This window comes from Hydractinia symbiolongicarpus, chromosome 13 (assembly GCF_029227915.1).
Source record: "Hydractinia symbiolongicarpus strain clone_291-10 chromosome 13, HSymV2.1, whole genome shotgun sequence".
Classification (NCBI taxonomy): domain Eukaryota; kingdom Metazoa; phylum Cnidaria; class Hydrozoa; order Anthoathecata; family Hydractiniidae; genus Hydractinia; species Hydractinia symbiolongicarpus.
Window position 1 is genome coordinate 14,107,638 of NC_079887.1, and position 21,168 is coordinate 14,128,805.

The window sequence follows — 21,168 nt, forward strand, 5'->3', positions numbered from 1 at the left end:
CGTCTGAGACGTTATTACGTAGCAGCTGATATCAAATTTATTGAAAGGCAAACACCCTGGAAACGAGGTTGTATCATGCCAGCATTAATGCTCCTCGGATAATTAAGAAATAAACGCCAGCTAGTAGAGTTTAGTTGCTACTCGCAGCCAGGATATAATAAATTTGCAAATTAATTAGAGCATTTCTCCTCTAACATGTGCCGAACTTGTAAATTCATCTCTATGTCTATTTAACTTGTTTTTTTATAAAATCTAAATAACCTGGAGATGAAGTTGTAAAACTCCAAAAATATCTTTCTTGGTTTATCAGAAACATTTCGCATGTGCATTAAATTATTTTCTCAAACCATACTTTTTTCTGTCTTGAATAAAATCTGTTAAAATTAATACCCGCAAAAATTAGCACCAGCCTAGTAGTTGTTAAGCTGTTAAAGAGGGCGATAAAATTTAAAAAGGCTTTTTCCTTCATGACGCATATAAGGTGTGACATTTGGCCACGTTGTATTCGTCAGCCGTGAACTGTTAAACCTCTCAATTTTAAAAAATTAATAAGATATAAGAATTAAAGACGAATGGCTGTTTATCAATGAAGACCCAGCGTGATTATAAGATTTGATTTATTTTATTTTTTTAAATATATTTATAAGCAACTATTTTATACGCAAATATATAAACCTGCAGAAGTTCTAAGTAACAGGATTATAAACAATATTGGATGTAAGCAAATTGCTTTAGGTGTGGTTTTAAAAATGCATTACTGGGCTTACACTGATTTTGAAATCGTGCTTCTTTTTGTGTAAATTGAGATATTCGTTTAAACTCACTGAACAACATGATCATTTTCCTGTTTTTAAAAATATATATCCTTAAAGTCAGTGATATCTTCTCATTCTTCATAAAAAAAAAATAATTCATTTTTTAACTTATGATGAAGTTGCAGTAGACGAAGTTGCAGTAGTTGAAGTCGCAGGTAGATGAAGTTGCAGCAGATGAAATTGCAGTAGATGAAGTTCCAGTACATGAAGTTGCAGGTAGATGAAGTTGCAGTAGTTAAAGTTGCATAAGATGAAGTTGCAGGTAGATGAAGTTGCAGAAGATGAAGTTCCAGTAGTTGAAGTTGTAGCAGATGAAGTTGCGTAAGATGAAGTTGCAGAAGATGAAGTTCCAGTAGTTGAAGTTCCAGTAGTTGAAGTTGCAGCAGATGAAATTGCAGTAGATGAAGTTCCAGTACATGAAGTTGCAGGTAGATGAAGTTGCAGTAGTTAAAGTTGCATAAGATGAAGTTGCAGGTAGATGAAGTTGCAGAAGATGAAGTTCCAGTAGTTGAAGTTCCAGTAGTTGAAGTTGTAGCAGATGAAGTTGCGTAAGATGAAGTTGCATAAGATGAAGTTGCAGTAGACGAAGTTGCAGTAGTTAAAGTCGTAGGTAGATGAAGTTGCAGTTGATAAAGTTGCAGCAGATGAAATTGCAGTAAATGAAGTTGCATAAGATGAAGTTGCAGGTAGATGAAGTTCCAGTAGTTGAAGTTGCAGGTAGATAAAGTTGCAGTAGATGAAGTTGCAGTAGATGAAGTTGCAGGTAGATGAAGTCGCAGTAGTTAAAGTTGCAGGTAGATGGAGTTGCAGGTAGATGGAGTTGCAGTAGATGAAGTTGGTGTAGATGAAGTTGATTGATTTTACGTGTTTTTGTTCACCAAAAGCTATATTTATTAAAAATAAGTGTCTAAAAATAGGTGTTTTTAGGCGAATTAGCCCTTTCAACATGAGTTCGCATTTGCCAAGGAGATTTCTTTTCTTCAAAAAAATCGAAATAGCAGTTGGAAAATATAGGAATTATGCTGTATAATCAAAACTAAAAGAATGAATATATGTGAAACGCCATATTTTTTAAGTGGGGGGAAACATTATTGCATTGCAAACCCCTTATTTTTATTTACTTTTTAAAATGGTAGCAAAACATGACCTTAGATTTTTTGCATAAAATATGACGTGGAATCATAGTTAATAGAAAAATCACTATGATGGAATTAAGCAATTCCTTGATTGGTAATTTTTGACAGGAGTTTAAATAACCTTTTCTTTTTTCTGCTAAGTGACTTTCCTATTACGTTGAAGAGATTTGTCAAGTCTTAGGTCCGAAGTTATATTATTATAATTATAAAACTTGAGTGTCTTGACAGATTCTACAAAAAATCTTAGGGAAATATAACGATTTACTGTTATTTTAGAATAGAAAAATGCTGCATGCATCTGTACCACACAACACATCAACACTTCTTCCAACATCATCGCTGTTAACCAATAATTTCACGACCACCCAAAACTCCGCATATACCAGTGAATACCCATTCGGTCATACTTTAAGTAAAAACTTCGCCATCTTTATTGCCTTTTGTTTTCTGGTCATAATTGTAACATCAGTTATCTGCAACACAGTCTTGATTTTCATTATCGTGTCAGTTAAAAAGCTGCACTCCGTCACACATGTTTTCATTATAAATTTAGCAGTCAGTGACTTGATCACCGTATTAGGAACAATTCCATTCGATGTAGAAATAATGATAAAAGGCTACTTTCCACATGGTAAAATAGCATGCGGTATAATGTATACTACGTTTTTCACATCATTACCATCTTCGGTCCTAAATTTAACTTTACTGACTGCAGAGAAATATATAAAGATTAAATATCCGTTTTACAGTATTGTATATTTAACCAATCAAAAAGTGATTTTTGCTGTTTTGACAACTTGGTGCTACACATTATTCGTTGCTTTATTTCCCACGTATTATAACCCCAGTGCTATACGCGTGTACCATGGTCTCTGCTACCTCACACACCCTTATTTTTATGATATATTTCAACTGATTGTTAACTTTCTCCTACCTATATTATTTATATGCTACGCCAATATTGGTATGTTCTTAATTTCCAAGAGACAAATACAAAGAATTCGGACATCTAGCACACCTCTCGGATCGTTTGTCGGTGATACTGATGAGGAAAATAATGACGTAAAAATCAAGAAGAGTCGTTTTATCGACTTAGCTGGTGATTTTAAAGCGGCAAAACGTACCGCTTTACTTGTTGGCGTTTTTTTATTTTGTTGGTTGTCGTATATAATCCTAGTGACGACAAATATTTTATGTGACGTTTGTCATTCTAGGGAGTTGACGTGGATGGGTAACGTTGTGAATTATTCAGCAAGTGCTATAAATCCGTTGTTATACGGTTTATCAAGTAAAGCAGTCCGCAAAGAAATTTTAGAAAAATTCCGCAAGGTTCTGGGCCGTTACTCTGAAAAAGTTGAAGAACCAAGAGTTCGTTTAAATACTTTGATTGTTAGGCTTTCTAACCTCAGAGACGAGCCGGTTAGCTAGAGGTAATCTAGTACCCAGACCTCGTACGAAGAGGAAACAAGGCGAATTTGGAAAAAGTTGTGTTTAAATAAGATTTACATTTAATTTATTTTTTTCTATATTTATTATTGTCATTTTAAGGATACGTGAATATATGAAATAAAGGATGATATGCTACCTCGTACTCAGGGTGTTTTTTCTTAAGAAATTTGGTAATCTGATAGCAGCGTAATAACGGCTCAGAAGCCAAGAGACATAAAAGGAAGATATAAGGAAGGTTAATTCTTGTTCTATATTTTATACTTACTATTTTTTCATATGTGGCGTTTGTAAGTACCCTTTAAGCCATAGCCTGTTAAGAACCAACCTCGTTTCCAAGATTCTTATTAAGAAGTATTATTTAATAACTAGGAGTACAATATTTTCCTTAGAACAAGGGCAGCTTCAAATTGATAAAGCGCGCGATCTCAAAATGTTTACCATTAGAAAACTTCGTCATATAGTCAAATTAGCAATTTTAATTCTCTTGTTCTTGTTATGCGCAGAGTAATCTTGTATTTAAGATTTTTAGGCAGAAGATTCTTGGTTTAAGGTTACCAAAGAAAATTAAAAAATGTTTCACCGGCCCCTCTTTTTTAAGCTACTTGTTTCTAAACAGACAATGCTTAAAATTTTTGTATAAGCAATCGGAATACGGGAAAAATGGGACACATAAACCAGAGACACTAAAGTGTGGAACCGGGACCCTGGAATGCAAGGCAAAGTCTTTAACCCAAAATAATATGAAGACCAACATGCTGCAAGTTTAAGCGTAGCCTAGTTGACTAAGTTTACTTTGAGGATATCAAAATGCTGTTTCTCTCAATCGATAGACGCAAATCCTCAAAATTTAAATGCACCAATAACACAAAGCCAGCGGGGTCACTTCTTACCCCCTTAAAAAGTAAGGAGAATTAATTATATTAGTTCGGGTGGCTGAACCCATTTGCGCCTAAAAAATGATTCCCTTATAACAATCATGTGAGTAAGAACAACAGAAATAACCAATCAAAAATCGAGATCAGTTTTTTGACGGCAGAAAATTCGTTTACGACCCTGTAGAATTTTTCCCACCTTAACTAATCCGACTTCCCAGTGCTAAGAGAAAGGTTTCCTGGCTAACATGGTAGAGATATAAAGCAAGGGAGGAACTTTTCCAATGCTTTGGTTATTCCTGAAAAAAGATAATACGAGAGTGCCAAGAAATGTACATGAAGGTAAAAATGGCAAAAGTTTGTCCAAATTCTTTAAAAAAAAACAACACTCTTGCTAGTCGTGTGAAACTAGCTTTGGACATCGTGAAAAAAGATTGTATTAACATGGCTATCCAAGTATAACTGAAACAGTCAAGCTGAATTTTTTTTTATACTTCTTTTCCGTATTTGTTTTGCGACGCAATGAACCCTTTTTGACTCTCTCATCATAATCATTCTTTCTTTTGTTAGGCCAGCTAACTAAGCTTTCCCTGGGCATATCAAAATTTGATTCAACACCATATTCTTCTGATTTTCTGATGGTAAGAATAATTATGCTTGATCTTCTGAATATTCTTATCCAAGAGACCCAACATATTTTTTCTAACCACTAAGAAATCAGAATAGTTGAGGTGGGAAAAATGATGTGGGAAAAATCAGTACTGAGTTAACTAGGCTAGGATTGTTTGTTAAACCAACTAAAGTGTTGGCTTTCTGTTCCCTTTTGGGCATGAGCAGGCGTTAAAATTTTAAGAAAAACTTAGCCTACATTCTTTGATTCGAGATATTAAAATTGAGTACTTTTCCGATTTTCAGGTGGTAAGGTCAAGGCATGCTGGTTCTCCTGTACGCAAAATTCTGCCCTAACCATTTCAGTTTTGGACTAAAGTCGTTTTAAGTTTTTCACATATACGAAGTAAACATGTCGATACATACCAAGTTATTTTTCCACATAGGCATAAAGCATATTGTGGCGCCGTAGTTTAGTGGTTATAACTCTTGCACTTAGTGCATGAGACCGGAGTTCGATTGCCCTTAGCGGCGATGCAATATGGGCGACTGAATGTTACCATAGATCTGGGTTAACCTAAGTCATATGAGAAAAATTGGGAAGATGGCACACTGTGTGGGCCGTTGGGTGTTGCACGGAGTTGTCTGATTGGGTCTGCGTAGCTTAAAAAGAGAATTAAATACTCTAAGCCATGACCCCTACCGGAAATAATAGACAGGGTATAGATGCATACTTCGAATGAAACACCTGGTCTCACCTATATGTCGAGATATTAATTTGGTTTTCAGAACATGTCTATTAAAAAATTAACTTGTGTTTCGCGTCCCATGCTCTAGAGTACTTGGATCCCTGGTCCCACTTTTATTGTATGCTTAAGCAATCCCCTTAAAATAGAAGTTTATTAATAACAGTCTCCTTCTCCAGAGCTCTGAACCAATTTATATTAAAGAGCACTGAGGCGAGTATATGTTTGCAGATTAATCTGTCCTTCCTAAATTATTTGTCACATTTCAATGTTGATAAGTTTTGTGTTACACAGAGTACATGTCACTAAATTACAACCTCGTCCCCAGGGTTTGCTATGTGTTTTTAATAAAAACGCCTAACAAGTCCTGGGGACGAGGTTGATAAAATCAATGCATAAAAACAATCTTTATTTGTTTTCAGCGAATACGAAACTGACCTGTTAGGCATGTCCGCCTTTAAACAGTTAAAATCCTTAGACTGTTTGGTGCAGATAAGTGATGTATAGACCCTTTTTCCTTATGGAATTTAAATTTTGGAATATAATCGTTCATCCTCAGCAAAAGAGCCTAGTAATAATCGTTAGCACAGGATATATTTATAAATGTACATAAAAACTTTTTTAAGCCATACTTATACAATAGCTAACTTGATTTTACTTCAAATTCTCAGGGCTAAAAAGTCTCAAGGCTAGCGTTTTTTTTATTCGACAACTCGCTAAATAACTCTAATCAAACTACCCAATAGACTGACGTAAGGTATTTCTACTTCGTCTTACTCGCATTCCGCCTTAAATTGAAAAATATACGAACAAAAAGTCCAAAAATTCTTTCACTGTTAAAATTATACTTTGGGTTATAATTATTTTTTTGGTCTTCTCTTGTTTTACCTTATTTGTCTTTTTCTTTCATCTTATTTGTAAACAAAGCTGTAAATATAAATAATTTTCATTGCATTTTCATTGTGTTTTATTTTAACTTTGATAGTTTTTTGTTTGGCTTGTTATACAAACAGAAATAACATCACGAAATTGTGTGTTTGCAATATTTAACTGTAAGGTAGTACTCAAATATGGTAATTCTTTTTTCCCAGACCTCCTGTACTTTCATCTGTGACGGATTCGCGCCAAATGATGTGTATAGCCACACAGTAGGAGAGTCTTGCAAAGTTTTTTGGCGCACTAGTAATATAATTTCGAAAGAACTCCATAACACTAACTAAAAGAGATATTGCACATAAAGCAGTTTTTGATAATAGTATGGCGTTCAAGAAAAAAGAGCCCTGGGATCGAGTTTGACACATAAAGAAAATTATATTTTATTGTACTCTAAGCTAATAAAAATATTAATGCTACGTAATTAATACTACCCAATCAAATTCAAGGACTGTAGTTTGCAAGAAATTCAAATTTAGCAGCTGTGTTCATAAAACCGTGTTTACAAATACGTCCGAATATTTAATTTCCTATATAGCCAGAAAATGCAATATTATGTTAAGCATATATTTGTTAGCAAGGTCAAAGAAACTCGTGTCCAGGATAATCATCAGGTAAGATAAAAAGTTAATTCAGGGATTGCTTTATGTAATAAGAAGAAAAGAGTCTGTTGTGTCCCATGATATTGATGTTCTTGTCTATCAAGACTAACGATTTATTTCTTAATTTTTTATTTTTATGTGTATGAATCAATACAGTGATTTGACAATAAAGATCGAACAGACTTCAGGCGTTTAATTTTTTTTAATTATGCTTTTCTCGAAGCTTTGATATAGTACTTTCGGTTTATCCTATTTTTTTTTTAAAAAAAGATATTCCGTAGGCAGAAATTATGCCGCTGAAGGTGCTATCAGAATCCCATATCGAAACTGATATTGGAATTGGCGAAGAGAAATTTTAAAAATTAGATATAAACCGTGAATCCTACCTATAATTAAAATTATAATTACAAATAAATAAAAAAGAACAGATGAAAGTATAAGGTAATGAAAAATCTTTTATTCTTGCTCCACAGAAAGATTTTTGCAGTAATTTGTGGTAAAAACCCAATATATAAAAAGAATTAACATGTTTATTACGTCCTCCTGTAGGGGGTGGGATTTTCTTTTATATAGCTAAAGAAATAAACGTCTTCTTCTTCTTCTTTCAACTCACAAAGGTTAACTTAGTTAGTATCTAAGTTTTAAATTCATCTTCAGACTCTCTTGGCTGTACTCGCCATCAACATTTCCTACATCAGAAAAAAAACTGAAAACGAAGTTCGTTTAAATTTTTATTTACAGTTTATGAAAGAGCGTATGTGTGTTTTTGTTTACTCCGTCTACAACAGAGCACGCCCTGCCAGTGTTTTACAGTGGGTTAACCTTCGTTCCCAGGCCTTTTTTCTGACAATCTGTGACAGCAAGATTCTTCTTGCCATTCAAATCTGGCCAAATACATTGACGGATTATTTCCAGCGCAACACGTTGGTCTAATTAGCTATCGGTAACTTTGCCGCCCTTTTTGATATGTCTGGCGGGAAAAGAAGTTGAAATGTAAAGGATGACGCATATTGTGTTTATGCATAACATGTGTATATTATTTCTGTTTCTCTTCTTCGAGGACTTCAAAATTAAGCGAGGACATACCATGTACCATGTATGAATCTTAATCGATTTTCTTCGGATCTTTATCAGTAAGCGTGTGGGTTAGTGAGAAACAATCCTGGCTAATCGAGAAGCATCCTTTGAGGTGCATATTTATCGAAGTCATTGAAATGTGTGTGGTAAGTGTGAAGAGGTTGGTCATCACTTAAAATTTTCTGTTCACAAAAGCATTTTGTCGATATGGAATTTCATGATGGTATTCACTCTTTGTCCAACGAGGAGAAGTAGTTGTAGTAGTATTAGCTTATATTTGTCAAGAGTTTCATGAAGAGAGAGAGAGAGAGAGAGAGAGAGAGAGAGAGAGAGAGAGAGAGAGAGAGAGATCTTTATGATAGACAGTTTTTCGAAATACTGGAAGATAATGTTGACATCCCACACTGCTGTCAGTTTTGGCTAAGGCGGTCTTAAGTTAAAAATTGAGAGCCTGCTATATGGTGGCAGTTGCACAATAGTTCCAATAGATAATTTGGCAGCATATATGGAACTGGTGGTAAGGAAATCTCAAACAGGTGTTGCATTGACATCCCTTGTAAATTCTTCTGCAGCACTTTTTTAACCTGGAAATATTATACCTAGTTCTAGTAGTTAATCGCAGTGAAGCTTGTATGTAATTTCTGTTGTTGCGGTTTTATTTTTGTTGTCAAAATCACCATCAGAATCCTTCTCTTTGACAGTGAGTGTCTTGAATCCAGTCTACGAGGTAACTTAAGCTAACAAACTACTATAGTTTGTTAGCTTTCACTGGGAATGTTTTCTTGCGTTCAGCTATCTTCGCAGCGTGAAAATACCAAGATTGGGTAGACCAATTTGGAAATACTAAAATCTAGCTCTAGAGTCATTTCTTTTTATATTCGCTAGAACCTTCCTCAATCTATATTATAAGACCCGTATACGTCTGTCCGTCCGTCTGTCTGTCACGCAAAATGGTAGCTTAGCTGCGCAGGTAGCGAGACGCACGCAATGCGGTATAAAAAGGACGGGGAACCTGTGGATTTTTCCACGGGCTAACGACTAGTTTCAATAAAAGGAGGAGATGTATAAATAAATTGAAAGTTCCATTTAATGGTATCAGGTTCTGGCTTTCAAGAAACATATTTGATCAAATGTTTATTGACCTTGGAAGCAAACAATGTCAAGACACCCTAAGTTTGTGAGCAATAAATCACCACCAAAGCTTAATAGTAATTTTATTGCATTGTGGTGATCTCATGCTACACTTTTATTCACATAATCACACATCTCCCTCACATGATTATGGAATGCAAAATTGCTTTTAGTTCAATTACACTGATGTGTAATTCTTGCTCTACGAAACTCCACATACCATGCGAAAACCTATTTAATATTTCTCATCCTATGTTGTGTGCATAAGCATGAATGGTGATGTCATCCTCAAGTAAGTGGATGTGGGCAAATGCTGATATAATATTTCTCTTCAATCATAAAATTCCGCTCTTAGCCTCTGTGCTCAAGGCACAACGTTTATGAAAGGACCCTTTTGATAATTGACCCTGCGAAGCGATCGGAAAGGCAGCAACAAAGTTTCCTATAAGAATAGAAATTTCTCTAATTGTAACAGACGTTAAGTTAGAAAGTATTTTCTCACATAAGTTTTTAATTTTGCATTTTTTCAACTCGGTTATTGTGATAGTGATGTCAAAAGAGTTTATAACAAACCCAAGAAAGCGAGTTTTCACGAAAATCCAAGAACTGATTTATCTGGCCGAATAGTAAAACCAGGCAGCCTGTTCACTGCTAATATTTCTCATTAGAAAAAAACATATAAGCCCACAAAAAAGTGTGGATAATTAATCTTCCTAATTTAATAAACATTTTTTTTTTGTATCAAAAATTTGTATTTTGAACCGGATTTTTACTCTGGGCCTGTTTATTAAATGACGTCGTTAAGTTCCTCCTTTCTTTGCGGGGGTGGTAATAATACATCACAGTTGTTATAGTTACAGGATAAACATTTCGGGTGCTGCGCTCAGGAACTGAATGCAGGTTTTAATATACGAATTTTTTTGTCGAAAATGATGATCCTGTGGTAGAATTCTTGCATGATAAAGGACACATAATATTTAGTACTGGGAACGAAGTTGATTTTAATTTGACTCTGGCAATTTCAGTATGCCACAAATACACATTACAGAAAGATTACATCGTTTTTAGAATGTACATGAAAAAGAGATTAATCTTTGTATGTTACTTAAATAAAATATTCTTTATTGAATGAGTTAAGTAAAGAAGTATATAACTGGAAGATAACAGAGTCTAAAGTATGAAAGAAAACTTCGAATTTAGATCTTGATGAGTTTTTGTAATATATTTTGCTTCACTGTGCTGTTAGGGCTTGGTGATTCGTATCGTAAAAAATAGTGTCTGCTGTGTCAAGTAACGTAGGAGTAAACACAATGGAAACATTATTGTTTTGATAATGAAGACAACTTTTTATAGTTTTATTGGATATAAAAATCGACATTTATATATCATTTTTTATTTTTTCATGGTAGAGAAAACCAAAGAATGACTGGGAATGTGAAATCCAGCTCAAAAGAAAAATTAATGTGATGCAATATTTATAAATTTATTAAAATATTTAAAATAATTTTTAATAAAGTAAGAATATTTATCGAAGAAAAAAACAAAGATATATAGGTATGTGTCTTTTCAAACCTTGTCTCCTATAGCATTCTTTTTGGTCTTTTTGACAAAAGAGAATAAGAGCCCTGGGGACAAGGTTGGCGAGCATTAAATATTTTGTTTCCAATCTTCCAGCAGTACAGCAGTGTTTTTATCCTTCTCGAATACTTCCCAAAATAATGTCAAATCCGCCAAAATTTAATACAAAAATATCTCAACTTTCGTTATTTCGCATCCCTCTATTGTTTTGCGCGATTAATTTTCGCACCTTTAATTCTTGCGCAAAGCTGTATTCGCGCAGGAAAATTTTTGCGTATGTGTATTTTTCGTGATGTTAAAAAGTTTTAGAAAAGAATGAATTAAAAGGAATAATTCTTCCTTAAGAATACACTATCCAGAAAACTAAAACGAGTGCAAAGTTCATTAAGGTCACTACATATTAGGCATAAAACATAACCATGTTAACGATTAGTCTCTTTATAATAAAAGTCATATTCTGTCTGTCTGTCCGTGAGAAAAGCGTCGTGCAACAGGCTCACGAAATAACGTGTAATTTAAAGACAGACGACAGTGTGGGTTTTTGCACGGGTTAACGACCTTTAATAATAGCCGTATTCTCTGTTTTTCCGTAGGAAAAACGTTGGGCCACGAACACACGTAAAAGAAAATCCGATTTATTAACAATATATATTAACTTAAGGATGGGGAAACCGTGGATTTTTAACGGGCTAACGACTAGTCTCTATAATAATAGCCGCATTATATGTATTTAAAAAGGTTGCGTGCAGCTTCATTCTGGTTTCTTAAAGAGTTCTGAACAATTAGCTAATTGGCAAACCCTTGGACTTTTCTACGAGTATAATGCTAGTTCTATAAGATTTATTTCATTTTTCTAGTGACACGAAATGTTATCTCCAGTAGAAATAGATACCAAAGAACTTATTATCTGTAATAGAATCATTCCTGCTGCTAGAGTTATTAATGAGTTCACCTGCGCAATATTTTTACAACTTTGTTTAAGGTAGGGTTTCAACATAAACATTGCGAAAAGTTTGATAACTACATCACATTGCTAAAGCGTAGCGTAAATTACACTCCGTCGTTGCTAAAGTTCAGAGATTAAAGTTCAAGGCTAGTAAGAAATGTTATAATTGCATGTAAGGGTGAGATGAACACAATATCAAAACATTAAATATTCTTTTATATGTTGAAATTTATAGCGGTAATTTTTACATTTATTCACACTATTAAATATTTTAAATTGTTATATTAACAAAAGCTTTACCAGTGTTATCGTTGAAACGTCACGAAAAAGAGGCTAAAGGTTGAATAACACGACCTCCCTTTGGTATGACTGCTTTCCGTTGTTTGCACGAGCATCGCTAAATCATGAAATAACTGATGTTTTGGTTTACTGAAAATAGCTGGCAGTTAAATATTTTTTCTTCTTTTAATGAGATCTGCCTAAAAAGTTAGGACTTGTGAAAATTAGCAGCTTTAAGTGGGTTAAACAATTGCATCAAAAGCAAAATAGTTTGCCACGTGATTGACGTCACGTGATTCCACAATTTATAGATTCCTTTTGTTTATTTTCAGCCGTTAGAAATCTTCATCTCAATGTAATTTATACAAAAGTTTAATACGACAATAATAAACTGAAGTAATATACTTTTTTATTGAAATATTCATCATATTTTCAACGAATAAAAGATCAGTCTGTGTCTGGCGGATTGTTCTTGACAAATTATTATGAAAACGAACATAAAGGGTTTGTATACCAGCTATGATCCTATGATCCTATCTTTAATTTTCATTGTTTTTTTATGTTTTCTTGTTATTCTAGATTAGAAAAAAAATGCTACATGCAACTGTACCATACAACACAACAACACTTCTTCCAACATCGACGCTGTTTACCAATAATTTCACAACCACCCAAGATTCCGCATCTGTCAGTGAATACCCATTTGGTCATACCTTAAGTAAAAACTTCGCCATCTTTGTTGCTTTTTGTTTTCTGGTCATAATTATAACATCAGTTATCTGCAACACAGTGTTGATTTTCATTATCGTTTCTGTTAAAAAACTGCACTCCGTCACACATGTTTTCATTATAAATTTAGCAGTCAGTGACTTGATCACCGTATTAGGAACAATCCCGTTCGATGTAGAACTAATGTTAAAAGGCTACTTTCCACATGGTAAAATAGCATGCGGTGTAATGCAGACCACGTTTCTTATATCGCTACCATCTTCGGTCCTGAATTTAACTTTACTGACTGCAGAGAGGTATATATCAGTTGGATACCCTTTTTACAGTCTTACATTTTTATCCAAGCAAAGAGTGATTATCGCTTTGTTGACAACTTGGTGTTATACATTCATCGTTGCTTTATTTCCTACGTTTTACAACCCAAGTGCTATCCGTGTGTACTATGGTTTCTGCTACCTCACATACCCTTACTTTTACGATATATTTCAACTGATTGCTAACTTTCTGTTACCTATTGTATTCATTTGTTACGCAAATATAGCTTTGTTTTTAATATCCAGAAAACATGCACAGCGTATTCGACGCTTTAGTACACGTCTTGGATCTTTTGTCGGCAACACTGACGAGAAAAAGACTATGGTTAAAAGCCGAAGAAAAAGTTTCAGCAACTTTGGTGCTAATATTAAAGCAGCAAAACGTATCGCTTTACTTGTCGGCGTTTTTTTGTTTTGTTGGTTGTCGTATATTATTCTAGTGACGACAAATATTTTGTGTGACGTTTGTCATCCTAGGGAGTTGACGTGGATGGGTAACGTCGTTAATTATTCAGCAAGTGCTATAAATCCACTACTGTATGGTTTATTAAACAAAGCAGTACGTGAAGAAGTTGTCAGAACGTTCCATGTAATTATTGGCCATTGCTTTAAAGAACACGATCAAAAAAGAAATCGTTCAAAAACTCTTATTGTTAAACTCTATAACGGCGAGGAGTTGGAAGTATGTCGTGAAAGAACGCCGATAAGGGTTAGCAACAATTAATCAACCTCTTACCCAGGGACAATTGATATCATATGGAAGAATCTATATTCATTATTTTATTTATTATTGTTATATTTATTTTTTAGCATGTTAATTTTATTTATATATTTCACTTTAAAAATATGACGTAATCGCTTGCATTTGATTAGTTAATACACACAATTCAGTTAGCATCATTTTTCTTTGCTACACTTTTAGCAACCCAGTTTATTTAAGGGTTAAGACCCGGACTAAAAATTATGCACACCTTTAGCCCCGCACTTGCCCCTGAACATATTTCCTCCACTTTGCGACTTTCCTAGTTGTACGATGACAAATATTTTCTCCGAAACAGTATATCAGGGTTTAACAGCACCAAACTCCCAAGACTCTTTTTATACCGAGACGACGAGCGGTATCAAAGGGTGTAAAAAGTCTTGAGTCTGAGCTTCCAACCGCTCTGTATTGTGTTTGTGTTGAGCTTACTACTGACAAACACCATCCAAATGCATCTTCATCCCTAGGTCTTCTTGGTCCCTGAGCTGTAAGTAAGGCAAAATGCCTTGTGAACGAGGATAAATCCATATGGTCATAACAGGGCTAATGATGTGGCAAAAAAATTATGATAAGCAGTCAGTTAAGTAACCCATTCTCGACCCCAGAGCTTTTTAAGATAAACTCGAACCTTTTGAGGTTTTAATCTCAAAGAGCTCTGGGAAGAGAATGTTCTGCTTACATTACTGGGTGCTTTTCATATTTACATTTTTGTTGTTATGGAAAAGTAGGACAAGCGAAACAATAACATGTAAGCACTGTATTCGTTACATGCAAATCCAGGACTATGCTACGATTGCCTATATCCACTTATGTTGAAATTTCTAACAGTATTTCTTGTTTTGGTAAGAGAGTTTTAAGTTTCCAACAAAATACTTTAACGTGATTTCAGATAATGGCTTTAATTTGACCCAGGCATATGCATGTTTTGGTAAGTATACGCAAAACACATTCTCATCCCCAGGATTTTTTTTAACAACAAACAAGTAGGTTTCGAGGTTTATCTAAAAAGGATCTGGGGACGAGAATGCACGAAACATCTTTACATTCGAAACATCTTTACATTCAGAAAAAGATAAAATGATAATAAAAAAATATTCTATAGCATGCACCCTGCTAAAAATTTGAGCACGGGCGTAGCCGTTGAATCGCAGCTAGAAAAAATTGTGCTCAAAAATAACACAAGTTTAAAAAGTTTACCTAGGTAAATATATAGATTATTTGTTTTGTTAACTAAGTTTAAGAAAATGAGAAGACGGATGAACTTCGTGATCTTCTGTTTTATACATATCATACAACTTTCTACTACGTTGGATTATCACAAGAAAACTTTAAAAAGTATACATCAAGAAAACAATGCATTAGGTGAGATGTTTACATACCCAAAAAAGTGTTTATGCTTCAACGCCTGTTTGGTAAAACTCATATTTTGGTAGTTATTTTTGTATGCTAGATATAGCTGGTACACAGATTGCTAACTAAAAGTAACAAGACGTATGATATACGCAAACAACCTCGCGAATAAAGTTTACAAAAAGCTGTCTATCAAATTGGGATTTTTGTTACGAAGTTAGACACGACATATTTTACTATTCAGATACGCAATAATATTTGTTACACACTTATTTTTCAAAATTGATTTGTGAGACCTTCCTGAACGGAAAATTCCTCGAACTTTTAATTTTAGATGGGTCCGTCTTGGGTGAACCGACTGACAGGAAGGAGAAAGACCACAAACCCACAAACCCCAAAATTTGCGAAATTTATTAATTCAGTTAATTCTGCCTACATTCACTTTTAAAAAGTTTGGTAGAAACACCTTTATTTACTAGTTAGTTAAACAAGTGTTTTGAACACTTGTCTTATCTTTTTAAGAAAGAAAAAAGAAAAAAAAAGTAAAAATAGTTACCAAGATGAGATTCGAACACACGACGACTCCCGTGTCGGTGCTCAGGGAGGCAAAAATTTCCATTCTTGTAGGACACATTTGCGTTTTAATACAAGCTCACGAGCTTGTAAAAACTGTGGACTCGAAAAAGATTTCTAGTCCACAGTTATTATAAGCAGCATAACTGCCAAAAAAGTTTTTATGTTTACCGAAAACACTGCAAAATATACTGTTATTCCCCCTTGAAGCGCTTTACGCTCTCAGGCCCGGCGCTAATAAGAATCTTTCTACACCGACTTTATATATATAAACTCCGTTCTTCATAGCGGCTCACCCCGAGAGCTCCAACTTCTGATAGCATTTTTGTTTCTTTTTTGCGCGGAATTTTGTTGATTTTGAATAGTTTTTTATTTTGACAGCGGCTAGATACCGTATAATACGCTAATGAGATTTCTCTCAAAGCAAAATTTTCCGCACACTCTTGTAAAAAGTTGGAGCTCGTGAAAGGTACTTTTTCTTCTTCTTTATTGCATATTTATAAACGAGTATATTTACTGACTCAGCAAAAAATAAACATAACTGTTTCTATGTGCCTAAAGGCTAATATTTTCAGGAAATAACAAAGGAAATTCGTATAGATAACACACCGACTGAAAAACCCGTCTGTTTAAACGACTAAAACAGCGTTCTTATAGACATCAATAGTCTAACCAATCATGATACTAACTATTTTATAACTTTTTCTTGATATGTTTTTGGAAATTTTAAAATCTAGTTTTCGCCTAAAAGCTGTAAATATTTTGCTGCTTCCTGTGGTGTCTACAAGCTTGGGTACGGCACATAGAGTACTATTACAGTAGTTTCATTCCTTTTATCGTTATAGGTAGTAGCGCATGCGCCGCAGGAGACATGAATTACACAGATGCATCCAAACTCATTCGTGACCTGTTTAAAAAATACCCAAACTATCGACCAACCTTTTTAACATATGGAACAAAACAAAAAACAGTTAAAAGCAGCACAGTCTACCAAGGTAAAGAAAGAAAAAAAGTTGAATTCTCATTACAGAGTGGCAACCCAAGCATAAACAACTCTCAGCCGTTCACTAGTCTAACCTTAAGCATACAGAACCCACCTTACTCTACGTTTCTTTCATACAAGAAAATGAGGGAAGGGGGAGGCTATAAATTATGGATTATTTTCTCGACCTCCTTTCACGGGACGTGAAAAGAACACATACGTTTGTTGTCACCTCACGCTAGTTATTTAAATGAATGGTTCTTGTGTAACAAAATTTCGACCTCCAATCCCTTCATTAAGCTCTTCTCCCCTTCGCTCTCGCTTCTCTCCCCCTAACCTCACTAACTCTGTTAGGGTTAGAATTTTAAAAAAAAATCACTTCTTGTATTTGTTACTCCGTCTCCTAAGTGTAAAAATATTTTATTTTTTTTCTGCAGGCTTGGTAAAGATACTTCAACGAAACGGCGGTTATGATGTTGTGCTAACAGACGCTGTCCCTCAAACCTTTGGAGGTAGCACGTTTCGTTCTGGAACAGCACATACAACACAAATGTACAGATGTACCAAAGGTACTGCTTATTTGTTTATTTATTTATTTATTTGAAGTCTAGAGTCAATACGTGGTTATCAAAAATGATATAAACCTTATTCAATGCATTTTAACCCGCTTCATCTCGTACTCAAAACTGTTTGAAATTAAAACACTTAAAGAGCTCTTGGGTTAAGTATAAACCCGCCTTGCATTCAAAATATAAATCAGAACCCAATTTTTTCACTCAGCTGACCTACATAATTCAAAAAAAAAACTTTCTGATATGAGGAAGGAAAAACGCCACAGGTCCTAGGATCGAAGTTGTGAGTAGCTATCAATTATTATTATTATAAAATTTTATAAATATTATTATGATATTTTTATATGCCATATTTTATAATAAACAAACTTTACTTAACTTCAGCTATTCAGTTTTGCACGGGAAACCCACGGTATTGTCAATTTGAGGAAGGGGACATTGGAACAAACGTCATACTTATAGCACCACACGGCGGGGGACTGGAACCAAAACAAATGGCCGCACGCACTAGCGGGTACTTTATCAATGGTAAATGTCACTTTGAACACAAATATAACAAGAACGGGCTGAAGCCGGATACTGAGAAATGTCCTGTGAATATCCTTCGAGATGACTACACACGAAAATTGACAATCACTATAGCTGACCGTATTAAGCAGATGACAGGAAGAAGACCTCACGTGATTTTTGTTAATTTAAAGCGATCAAAACTAGACGTGAATAGAGTCATTGAAGAAGGAACTTTTAATGAAGATGAGGCCACGGTTGCTTATGAAGACTTTCATGCTTTTATCGCTTACGCAAAGTCATTAATTAAAGGAAGAGGACTTTTGATTGATATACATGGTCAATCTCACAATCATTATTTAGTGGAACTTGGCTATCACATCCAGGCTAAAAAAGTAAATGAAGGTATGTCAGGTTGACCACTAATAAAATATGAACAAAAGTAAGGATATTAAGGAGAATTAAAGAGACAAATTGACATTTTTTAAGGATATTTTGCTGCAAACGAGAATAAAAAAAAAAAAAAAATAAGGATAATTAAGGAGAAACCAATTTTAGTTCTCTATCTTTAATGGTACATACTAAATTCTATGAGAAGAAAATTATACATATTATATAAATATACATAAAAATTATGCCCTGAAAGAGAGAAAAAAAAGGATTTTCTTTTTCTAAGGTTATTTAAGGAAATTAAGGAGGAGTGGTCACCTTGTATGTGTGACCACTACTTTTGCAGGAACTCTTTTTATATACTTCTCTTCTTTTAAAATTGATTCTGCAAAATTTCTACCATGAAAGATGTTTTTTCCTGAAAAATTTTAAGTTTGTTATTTTCCTTATTCTGATTTTATTCCCGGTCTCATTCCTTCTATAAGGTTGTTTTGGAAAAAAATCTCTCAGTAATAATAATATTGCAGTAAAGTTGATAAAACTGTTAAAGACAGGAACCTATTATTCTCATATTAAATTTTAGTATTTCCGCAGGAATTTATTTCACGCATTTCCAAATTTCTCTGCGTACGTTATTTTTAACTACTACAAATACAAAAAATAACGATAATATCAGAGTTCCCGCAAAATTTGATATTTTATTAAGATGACTTTGATTGGTCATAATTTTTGTAAGTGTTTTCTCTACAAATTTCATATTTTAAAATTGGGGCTAATGAAAATTCTGAGATTGTCAGATTATTAATGTCTCCACGCCGTCTCGAATAAATTAGGCTGCATTCTCTTTAAGCTCTTGTTAAAAAGGCTAGTAGACAGTGTTGTAAGCTGAATTTTAATGTTTTAGGAATTCTACATGCGAACGATTCATCAATCTATGCACTCGCAAGACACGTTAAAATTTCATTCAAAGAACTATTCCATGGAAATGCAAGTTTAGGTTATTTTCTTGAAAAAGAAGGGATCGGTACCATTCCATCACCTGTCCATGAAAACAGAGTACCTGGCGAACGGCAGTACTTCGATGGCAAACACATCACCAAGTTTTATGGTTCAGAAAAATCAGGTTTAGTGGATGGTATACAAGTGGAAATTCCAAAAACATATCGCAAGAAAGCGACGTATCGAAAGTTTGCTAGAAAGTTGGCAAAAGCTATTATAAATTACATGGAGCTGAACTATGTACACCGAGGTATTAGAACACACCACGATTTCTTGTAGTAAGAAGAATAAATAGTAACATTACAATTGTAGAGGGAAACCATGGAAGTACAATCTTGATCACCTCCGGAGGACTCTTAAATGTTTTGTTTGTTTTGAAAAAGCATAAGAGAGTAATGATGATGCACGAAAACTCAAAGAAGAACAAAGAAGTGATGCAACGGAAATTTGTTGACTTTAGGATTTTCCACACATTTCAGTGACTTTCAACTGAGGATTATTGTTTATTTTTTTAAGATTTTTAAGCTGAGATGATACACAATACAAATACTTTGCTGCTTATTTCCAACTCATGACCTGCCTACCTTCAATAAGATCCATTTTGTCTTATCAGACGATACTATGTAAACTCGATTTGTGCTTGATTTTGGTTTACAATTCAACTTCTAAAAAATTAGATGCGACGATGAAACTTCCAGAAAAAAATTCTAAAAACCAGTTGTCGAGTAAACTAGAAATGGGTTTATATATTTACACGATTTTTGTCTTACAAAAATTAAAGATTATCATATCATACAAATATTTATAACAAGTCGGTAAATATCTACCGCCATATAATAGCTACTACATGCCCATATATGGGCAAACTTATCTATACTGAAACAATGAAGACGTAGGTTTTAGAATAGGCAATGTATTCAATTGAATATAAAATCAAAAGGCCATATATGGGCATTAAATATCCATATTAAAACATGGCATAAATATATATGGTTTATAATAAATACTGTGTCCAACTGAAGTTTCCATCTACAAATAATGTGCGTTTGCTAACGGTTTGCTAGGGAGTACAAAATATGGATAAATAATTCTCTCTGAGCTAAAATAAACATGGCCTACCATATAAAACTGTGCAGGGATATAACTATTTTAAAAGCATAGATGTTTACAAAACTTAAACCTATTATTCAAAACTACTGTTCTGTATAGCGATCAAGATGTTGGTCTTGAAGTACTGGAGGTTCGGCCTAAAATACCGTTGGAAGGTCTGTAACTATCTTCATTTTTACGTGGCCGATAAGACGGCGAAGTTAAGCTTGTTTCAAAGGAACTGGACGAAAATTTAAATGATCTGTTTCGGCGTGAGCTAGATCTTCGAACATTTGCCGGCGACGTTAAACTGTCGTCACTTCCGTAGACGTCATCTAAAGTGATGTCTTCGTCGGAAGAAGCAGCCATCTCCTGTTCAAGGGATTCTTGCAAATCACGAATACGTTTTTCTGCAAGAGACAGTTCCGTCTTTTTGAGCGATAGTTCTTCTTCCATGTTTTGCAAACGATTCTCCTGCAAAAAAAAAAAAATAATTCCAATACTATCATAAGATTATTTAATCTTAATATCACAAAAAAAAACCTTCTGTATTGCTACCTTGATACGACAGACAAACACATGGTTTTAAAAACGGGTTAACGACTAGTGCCCGTAATAATAGCTGTATCTTGTCTGTTTGTCCGCGGGAAAAACGTCGTGCAACAGGTACACGAAATAGAACGGGCGACCCCGTGAATTTTTCTACGGGTTAATGACTAGTCCCTGTAAT

The 21,168-nt window shown here is 34.3% G+C and overlaps 4 protein-coding genes across 4 annotated transcripts in view; 3 read left to right on the forward strand and 1 right to left on the reverse strand.

The window, feature by feature from the left end:
- The first annotated feature begins 2,053 nt into the window (after window positions 1-2,053).
- LOC130623102 (alpha-1A adrenergic receptor-like) lies at window positions 2,054-3,379 on the forward strand. Its single transcript, XM_057438599.1, has one exon. It carries the CDS (start codon window positions 2,237-2,239, stop codon window positions 3,377-3,379), a length of 1,143 nt encoding a protein of 380 aa, XP_057294582.1. The 5' UTR covers window positions 2,054-2,236.
- A 3,643-nt stretch (window positions 3,380-7,022) lies between these two features.
- On the forward strand, window positions 7,023-14,113 carry LOC130624007 (alpha-1A adrenergic receptor-like). The gene is made up of 2 exons (XM_057439564.1): window positions 7,023-7,174; window positions 12,753-14,113. Exons 1-2 carry the CDS (start codon window positions 7,106-7,108, stop codon window positions 13,938-13,940), a joined length of 1,257 nt encoding a protein of 418 aa, XP_057295547.1. The 5' UTR covers window positions 7,023-7,105; the 3' UTR covers window positions 13,941-14,113.
- A 962-nt stretch (window positions 14,114-15,075) lies between these two features.
- LOC130622898 (uncharacterized) lies at window positions 15,076-19,883 on the forward strand. Its single transcript, XM_057438359.1, has 5 exons — window positions 15,076-15,338; window positions 16,745-16,894; window positions 17,319-17,450; window positions 17,838-18,365; window positions 19,255-19,883. Exons 1-5 carry the CDS (start codon window positions 15,221-15,223, stop codon window positions 19,626-19,628), a joined length of 1,302 nt encoding a protein of 433 aa, XP_057294342.1. The 5' UTR covers window positions 15,076-15,220; the 3' UTR covers window positions 19,629-19,883.
- Window positions 19,884-20,075: 192 nt separating this feature from the next.
- Window positions 20,076-21,168, reverse strand: part of LOC130622897 (unconventional myosin-XVIIIa-like) — a 35,180-nt gene continuing 34,087 nt past the window's right edge. Inside the window, exon 37 of the mRNA XM_057438358.1 lies at window positions 20,076-20,912. Within this exon, the coding sequence (XP_057294341.1) occupies window positions 20,562-20,912 (351 nt within the window). The 3' untranslated portion in view covers window positions 20,076-20,561. The remainder of the gene's footprint in view (window positions 20,913-21,168) is intronic.

Coding starts and splice junctions, on each gene's coding strand:
- LOC130623102 (XM_057438599.1), top strand. CDS start 2,237: ATGCTGCATGCATCTGTACCACACAACACATCAACACTTCTTCCAACA.
- LOC130624007 (XM_057439564.1), top strand. CDS start 7,106: ATGCAATATTATGTTAAGCATATATTTGTTAGCAAGGTCAAAGAAACT. Junction 7,175..12,752: donor GTGTCCAGGATAATCATCAG/GTAAGATAAAAA, acceptor TTGTTATTCTAG/ATTAGAAAAAAAATGCTACA.
- LOC130622898 (XM_057438359.1), top strand. CDS start 15,221: ATGAGAAGACGGATGAACTTCGTGATCTTCTGTTTTATACATATCATA. Junction 15,339..16,744: donor TCAAGAAAACAATGCATTAG/GTGAGATGTTTA, acceptor TTATCGTTATAG/GTAGTAGCGCATGCGCCGCA. Junction 16,895..17,318: donor AAGCAGCACAGTCTACCAAG/GTAAAGAAAGAA, acceptor TTTTTTCTGCAG/GCTTGGTAAAGATACTTCAA.